We start from the raw sequence: 7,797 nt of genomic DNA, 5'->3' as shown, positions 1-7,797 counted from the left end.
GGGACCCCGAGCCTGGAGGCTGGTTGCCCCCTGGGGCCTGGCCTCCCGGGCACTCTGCCTCTCCTGATGCCCTGTGCCAGTCCCTTCTGGCTGCTGCCGCCTTGCTAGTATCCCTTCCTGCCCCCCTCCCTGGCCCAGTGCTGTCTCCCTGCTCCTGCCCTGTGTCTGTCCCCCGTCCCCCCTTGCCTCTTCTTGGGTGCAGTGTCTGCTGCTCCTGTCTGTGTATCTCTGTCTCTCTTGGACTCCACGTCTGGCTTTGTGTCCCCAGGCCCCATGCCTACGGGGCAAGGGGGGCGGCTCTAGGCTTAGGTCTTCTTCCCCTTTCAGCGCCTGCCCCTGGGGGATACAGAAGCTTCAGTGATTCTGCTGCCCCTCTCTTGGAAGGTTCTTGCTTCTCTAACCCCCACCATCCCCCTCACTCTCATTTCCTCTGGTCCTCTTTGTTCTGTCCCCACTTCCAAAAGGCCCTACCCTGTTCCCTTGACTCTCCTGTAGGGGCTCTGCTCTCAGTGACCCCGTTTTCCTCTGCTGCCTCCCCACCTGCTTCCTGGGGTTGGCAGGGTCTGGAGAAGGCCCTTCCCTGGGCTTCTCCTGCCTGGCCCTCCACAATCCTGGGGCTTCCTCTCTCAAGCCTCAGTCCCATCCCAGGGCTCGCCCAGCTAGACTCTTCTCGACCTCTGGGTCTTTCTCCTTCCCTCAAGGTCACTCACTTGACAGTGCTGTTTGTAGCAAGAGCCCTGGACTGGGAGGCCTTCTAACCGCTTTCACCAGACTCACCTTCAGCTCCTGCAACCCCGGCCACCTATGTGTCCGTGCCTGTCCTCCACCCCACTCCCCACCTCCCACTGACCCTCCATGAGCCCTGGCCCTGGCCCAGGCTCATCAATTTTAGTTGGACTCTAGTGGGGCCAGTTGTGGCCAGCACGGGCCTCTGCCCTGGATTCAAGGAGCCTGGGGCTTCTCAGGCCTGGCTCTTCAGCCCCTAAGAAACTGAGACCACCCCGGGTGCCAGTCCCACCAGAGAAGCCCAGATTTCTTCCTTGTCACCACATAGCCACCTCAGGTTCGCCTTTCATACTTATGAGACGGTGGATCTGCACCTCACAGCAGGGGTGCTCAGACTCAGATGCCTCCCCACCCCCAGACAGCCCCTCGGCCCCAGTGAACGTCACCGTCAGGCACCTCAAGGCCAACTCTGCGGTGGTAAGCTGGGATGTCTTGGAGGACGAGGTTGTCATCGGATTTGCCATCTCTCAGCAGGTAACCCTCAAGGGGCCCTGGGAGGGAAGAACACATCCAGATACACGTGATGGTTGGGAGAGGAGGGAAGCAGAAAGACAGAGGAACAAGGAGCAAGAGAGATGGGCAGAAAGCTGCATAGGGGGCTGGGAAAAGAGGCCCCAGAAGGGAAATCTATGGTTGGAACCTAGGAATTAGGGGCAGGATTTTGATCGTAAACAGACGTGAGTTTAGGACCTGGTTCAGTCCATGGGGTCGCAAAGAGTTGGACATGACTGAGCAACTAACACACCAGTTCTCTTGGGTTTCCCTCGTGGCTGAGTGGTAAACAATCCACCTGCCAGTGCAGGCGACTCGGGTTCCATCCCTGGGTCAGGAGAACCCCTGGAGAAGGAAATGGCAACCCACTGCAGTATTCTTGTCTGGGAAATCCCATGGACAGAGGAGCCTGGCGGGCCACAGTCCATGGGGTCACAAAGAGCCGGGCATGATTTAGTAACTAAACAAAACAACCACCACCACCAGTTCTCTCAAGATATATGTCCTTGGACAGCTTCTGAAACCTCTCTGAGCCTATCTCCTGGCCTGTAAAATGGAGAGGTGGATACCTACCTGCAGAGGTGATGGGATGCTTGAGTCAGATTGTGGCTGTAGGGGGTTTAGCATGGTAGCCAGGGTGAAGCCTCATCACTGCTGGAGAGGTGGGCAGATGTGGCATGGTGGCCTGGGCACTGAAACCTGGGGCCCGGCTTTGCTCTCGGCAGAAGAAGGACGTGCGGATGCTGCGCTTCATCCAGGAGGTGAACACCACCACCCGCTCATGCGCGCTCTGGGACCTGGAGGAGGACACGGAGTACATCGTGCACGTGCAGGCCATATCCATCCAGGGTCAGAGTCCCGCCAGCGAGCCCGTGCTCTTCAAGACGCCGCGCGAGGCTGAGAAGATGGCCTCGAAGAACAAAGGCAGGCCCAGGCCACCATCAGCACGAGATGGGGTGTGGGGAGGGGTGGTCCAGACTGGAAGGGTGCATGGCTGACAGAAAGCACAAAACCCGCCCCCCATCCCTCCTCAGGGCCCTGCCACCTAGTCAGACAGCCCCCTGGGAGAGGGAGGTCCACTCAGGTCCCCCAAACAATGGGACTCAAACTCGCAGCTTTAAGTCCAGTTACTGCCCCCTAAGTAGCCATCAGTATGTTCTCGAATCTCTTTTTGGGCACAAGTAGAAATAAGCCCTGATGCCGGGAGAGATTGAAGGCAGGAGGAGAAGGGGACAACAGAGGATGAGGTGGTTGGATGGCATCACCGACTCAATGGCATGAGTTTGAGTAAACTCTGGGGAGTTGGTGATGGACAGGGAGCCTGGTGTGCTGCAGTCCATGGAGTTGCAAAGAATCAGACACGACTGAGCGACTGAACTGAGAAATAGCACTTAAATTGGGGCTTGGCCCTCGATGGGTGGCTGTTGGAGGGGCAGGGAGTCCCAGACCTAGTGACCTAGCATCTCTCTCCATGCAGATGAGGTGACCATGAAGGAGATGGGGAGGAACCAACAGCTGCGGACGGGCGAGGTGCTGATCATCGTCGTGGTCCTGTTCATGTGGGCCGGTGAGTCGGGCCCCGAGCTCCCCTTCACTTCACCTGGTGGGAGGGGGAATGGGGGACCCTGACCAGACCCTTTTCTCATGGAAATGAAGGACGAGGGGCTTAGAGACAGTGAGAGAGGAGGATTTAGGAACCTAAGTTCTGCTCTGGTGGGCCAGATCTGATCCTTTCTGTAACTCACCCCTCACCAAAAAAAAAAACCAACAATTCAGTAGCTGCCTGGGTGGGGTTGGCCAAAAGGTTCATTTGGTTTTTCCCAGAACGTTATATAGAAAACCCCGAACGAACTTTTTGGCCAACCCAATAGGATTCTGTGAGTGCTTGTCCTCCCTCGCCCTCAAAGCAGCCATGGCTACAGCAGCCTCTACGTCCGAGCACCTCAGGCTTGGGCCCCCTCTTATCCCACTCATCTGTCTAGACACAGCTCTGAGACCGCCTGCATGAAGCCTCCCAATCCGTGCATTGGAATGTTTCTCCTGCTTCCAGGCTCCCATGGCACACTGTGGTGCTCCTCTCTGAATGTAGCTCTTCCTAGCTAAGTTAGTTGGGCTCCTCCCTCTCTCTTTTCCCACTAGTCTGTGAGCTCCCTGAGGACAGAGACCCCTCAACCTAACCAGAATTTACTGAACAGCCACTCCATTCCAGAGAGAAGTGCTACAGCTGGGGCCAAGAAGAGTCAGGTGCTTGTAAGGATCTCAGCCTGGGCGATGCCAGGCCGATATTTAACTATAACTTGATGTGATGAGTGCGGTCAGAGCATCATGCATGGGAGCAGAGGACAGGGACTTCATTCTGGGGCTTGGAGTAGAAATCAAGAAAAACCCAGAGAGGAGGTAAATGGGGATTGTGTTTTGAAGGATGAGTAGGAGTTCACCAAGCAGCCAAAAAAGAAACGGTGTTTGGGGCATAGTGTGTGTAAGAAATGAATTAAGCTCAGACTGGCTCAGTGCAGCTGTGACCCTAGAGAAAAGGTAGAGAGTGAGAAGGAAAGGATGGTGAGGCTGTGGACTGAAGTCTTTTTGAAGGAATTAAATACCATGTCAAAGTTATATTAACATCCATGGTTGAGAGGGCATCCGTGGTTGTTGAGGCATATGGAAAAATATGTTCTATAGATGCAAAGAGAAGCAGACGCTTGAAAGAGAAAGGAAAAGCAAAGGATTGTACAAAAGGGGAGCTTTGCTTATATGGCGTGCTATTAGACTTGCCACAGATAGTATTCACATAATTGAAACAATATAAAATAGTGAATTAACCCCAAATTGTGGTGTAATTCTGCTAGAATGATGTGGAAGGAAGTTGAGGGGGGTTGGTGGGCTTTGTCTCCCATGGAGGGGACATTAACAGATAATCTCTCAAACAGACCAAGAAGTAGCACTCTATTAGAGTTCCCTGGTTGCCTAATGGTTAGGATTCTGAGCTTTCACTGCTGTGACCTGGGTTCAGTCCCTGGTCAAGGAACTAAGATCCCGCAAGCCATGCCAAAAGAGAAAAATAAAAAGCACTGTAAATCAAGTATAGAGGTGAAAATAGGGAAGGCCTCTATGAGAGTTGGAAGTGGTTGCCTTAATATTACACTAATGGCCTTTCAAAAACTAAAAAAATATTAGTTTAACAGCGTTAAACATTTAGGAGAGTGCAGGCCCCGGAGTGCACCCCCCAGCTGGACCCTGTGACGGTGAGTGAGTTATCTGAGCTCTGCCTCAGGTCCTCCTTGGTAACCTGGGGAGGGTAATAACTGGTGCCCCCTGAGAGCTGTGAGGGCTCAGCGAGGTGGACTGTCAGGCCCTGGCACGTGCTAGATGGATGCTCTCATTGCTCTTTGCTCTAAAGGAAAGGGGAGCCCTCTGAGGTTTAGAAAAGGGAAGGGAGGAGACAGTGTCAGAAGGGTGTTGTGGGAAGGCCGGTGAGGTGAAGGGGTTTCGGGGCTAGGGACAGGTGGACATGGGAGCCAGAGGCAGCCTCCTGCAACGGAGCGGGTGAGAGGCCACCGCAGGAGAGCTCAGCCGGGTCTAGGGGGAATGAGGCGGAGGGGCAGGGACTGGGGCTCTGGCCTCTGACTCCTCCCCCTTGTCCCCTGCAGGTGTCATCGCCCTCTTCTGCCGCCAGTATGACATCATCAAAGACAACGAACCCAACAACAACAAGGAAAAAACCAAGAGTGCGTCAGAAACCAGCACACCAGAGCACCAAGGCGGGGGGCTTCTCCGTAGCAAGGTGAGGGCAAGATCTGAACCCTGGGGCTGGCTCCCTGGTAGTCCCTGGGCTACCGAGGCGTCAGCTCGGGGCCTGGCGTGGCTGCCGCAGGACAGAGCCCAGCTTGGCCGCTGCCCATGTGACCCAGGGCAAGCTGCAGATTGATTTTGGACCCTCTCCTTTTGCAGAGTGCCAGGGGCCAGGAGGGGTTTAACCAGAGTGCAGCAAATAGGGGGGGCAGAGTTCCTGGTTGATGCGGGATGACGAGAGTCGGGGTTCTGGGCTCCTTCTGCTCCTGCTCTGCTGTGTGACCTTGGGCAGGTGCTTCACCTCTTTGTACCTTCGTTTCCTCTCCTGTAAAACAGATATGAAAACCCTTTCAGTGCTTGCTCTGGGCAGCTCAGAAGGAAGACGTAGAGAATGGGAGAGAATCTCATGGTTCTGACGATGGTTGTCCAACAAACATCTGGCCCTCTCCACATTTCCTCCCCTCTCCGTCTCCTTACACCCTCTGGCTTCCTGTCCTCTCTCTCGGCTTCTATCTGGCACTTTCCTGAAGCCTCTTACTAACCCCCATCTCCAGAGGCACCTCAGCAATGTCAGTGGCTGAGGCTATGCTCAAGAGGCAGATCTGCAGGAGGTGAGAGAACCGGCCGGCGGGGCGGCTCTGCTGGGGCCCATCCTGGCCATTCAGCTCAGTGAGGCCGGAGGCTGGGCGTGAGAAGGCAGAGACCAGGCACCCAGGCGGGGCTCCTGCTTGCCTTCCACCTGAGACAAGAGCCTGGCTTTTAGGCTGCAACCCTGCTGCTCCCTTCCTTCTGGCGTCTTCTCCCTGTTTCCAAACCTTGCAAGAACTCTGTTCAATTCAGCCCTGGCCGCTTCTCTCATTTCTTCCCTCCCAGTTTCCAAACAAGCCCTCGGTGAACATCATCGAAGCGTGACTGCCTGTCTGCAGGAAGAAGGATTTTATTTTTCTTCTCTGCTGGTCCCTGGGTCCATGGGCTCAGGGAGAGGGGGCTGCCGAGGTTGGAGATGGGGAGGCCCCGCTAGCTGCAGTCTCCCTCTGGACTCCCATCCTGGTCTGATGACGAAGGCTAAACTACAGACCCCAACTCTGCAAAAAATAAAACAAGCCACCAAACTAAAAGGCCTGGCCCCATTCTGGAAAAGGCAAAGCTGCATGAGACACAGCCTTCTTTCTGCCTCCTCGCCTCTCCTGGACTGGCCTCCTCTCTGAGAAAATGCACAAAGCTCCTGGGAGCTGACACGCACCTGGACTGACAGAAGCTGTGTCTTTCAGGGAAGCTGTGGGGCTGCCTGCCGGGCAGAGTCCTGGCTGCCATCAAGCCTTTGCTGGATCCAGCCATCAAGGACTTGTTTGTGGTGCGATGCACAACTTTGCGAGTGTGTAAGATGTTTTCTGTTCTGTTTCTTTTGGAAAACACAATTGAAGGGCTTCACTCCAGAGGGCAGAGGGATTCCCCGACTAGTGGCCTGTATCTTCTACCTTCTTTGACCCTTGTTTTTGACTGTAAGATCATCAGTCTGGGGTCTGAAGAAGACAGAATGGGAAAGAGACCTTTGAAGGTATGGGCTCCATTTCTTTAGAAAAAAAATCTCTTGGAGTTGCAACAGTGCTGGCTTGCACAACTGAAAAGATACGTCCACATGGGATACCCTGGGGGCTGCTCATCACCCCCTCCGGGTTGGACTCTGCTGGAAGGCAGGCCCAAGCCATTCACCATGGACAGTCAGCAGTCCCAGCCTCTGGGGTCTCCATATCTTGCCATCTCATCCAGGGTTCTGTGAAAGCTCCCCAGGGTCCTCATGTCCTTCCCTAGAGCCTGAGTGGTGTGAGGTGATGGGTCCCTCCCTCCACTGCCTCTTTCTGGTTTAAAACACAAATGGTGCTTGCTAAGGGAGGGCAGAGCCTTCCCTGGGACTGACAAGTTACGGCTGCGGAGTGCCTGCATGGGAAGAGACGGACCACTGCGTCTTCCATCGGTGACTGAGGACGAGCGTGTGGGAGACCGCGCTTGGCACAAGCCTGGCACACCATAGGCGCCCAGTGCATACCTGTGGAACTGAACGATAAGAGCAATGGCCCCCAAGCTAGAGAGCTGAAAGCCATTACCCCTGACCACCCCTTCCTTCTGGTCTACAAGAGCTCTCATGGCTGGGGCAGCCGCCCCTCTGCTTTGCCCAAGTGTGGAGCACAGGGAGGGAGGAGACACAGGGTAAAAGGCAGATGTCGACAACACTAAGGGCTTCCTCATGGGAGGGCATGAGGCTCTACTCATTGTCTTGTGACTTCCATCCCTGCTGAATGGGGCTGCAAGGCCAAGGCTCCTTAGGGCAGAGGTCCTTACCTCTGATCCAGTTAGAGCAATAACCACTTTTTAAATGGAAAATAAAAAGACAAATGAAAAGGCACATCCTCGTCTTCTGGTAAATGCCCAAATGTTGCCCTCTTTTTCTGGCAGTTGGCAGCAAGTCAGGATGTGTGGAGGAGGGAGGCAGTTCTCCGTTTTGGCCTGCAGCTTCTTTAGGGACAAGCCTGCCAGCCAAGCTGGAGTTGGAAGGGAAATCTCTAACAGATGGGGGTGCACGTGTAGGAGGAGAAAATAGCTGCTCTATCCTATGACTGAGCCCCTCCCCCCACCACCCCAACCGAGGTTGGGCTGCCTCATCACATAGGTATGCAGGCTGGAGCTCAGTTTTTAAAACAAAGGGTTTTCCCCTCTGGATGGGGTTGGTGC

The 7,797-nt window shown here is 54.8% G+C and overlaps 1 protein-coding gene across 1 annotated transcript in view; it reads left to right on the top strand.

Annotated features, from left to right (window-relative positions):
- The window catches only part of FNDC5 (fibronectin type III domain containing 5), an 8,952-nt gene extending 1,481 nt beyond the window's left edge, over nucleotides 1-7,471 (top strand). Inside the window, exons 2-6 of the mRNA XM_010837086.1 lie at nucleotides 1,108-1,260; nucleotides 2,004-2,202; nucleotides 2,756-2,845; nucleotides 4,926-5,059; nucleotides 5,941-7,471. Of these exons, the coding sequence (XP_010835388.1) occupies nucleotides 1,108-1,260; nucleotides 2,004-2,202; nucleotides 2,756-2,845; nucleotides 4,926-5,059; nucleotides 5,941-5,979 (615 nt within the window). The 3' untranslated portion in view covers nucleotides 5,980-7,471. The remainder of the gene's footprint in view (nucleotides 1-1,107; nucleotides 1,261-2,003; nucleotides 2,203-2,755; nucleotides 2,846-4,925; nucleotides 5,060-5,940) is intronic.
- Nucleotides 7,472-7,797: the final 326 nt, after the last annotated feature.

Source organism: Bison bison, unplaced genomic scaffold (genome assembly GCF_000754665.1).
Source record: "Bison bison bison isolate TAMUID 2011002044 unplaced genomic scaffold, Bison_UMD1.0 scf7180017864068, whole genome shotgun sequence".
Taxonomy (NCBI): Eukaryota; Metazoa; Chordata; class Mammalia; order Artiodactyla; family Bovidae; genus Bison; species Bison bison.
Note: the sequence above shows the minus strand (reverse complement) of the source record. Positions and strands in the feature narration are given on the sequence as shown.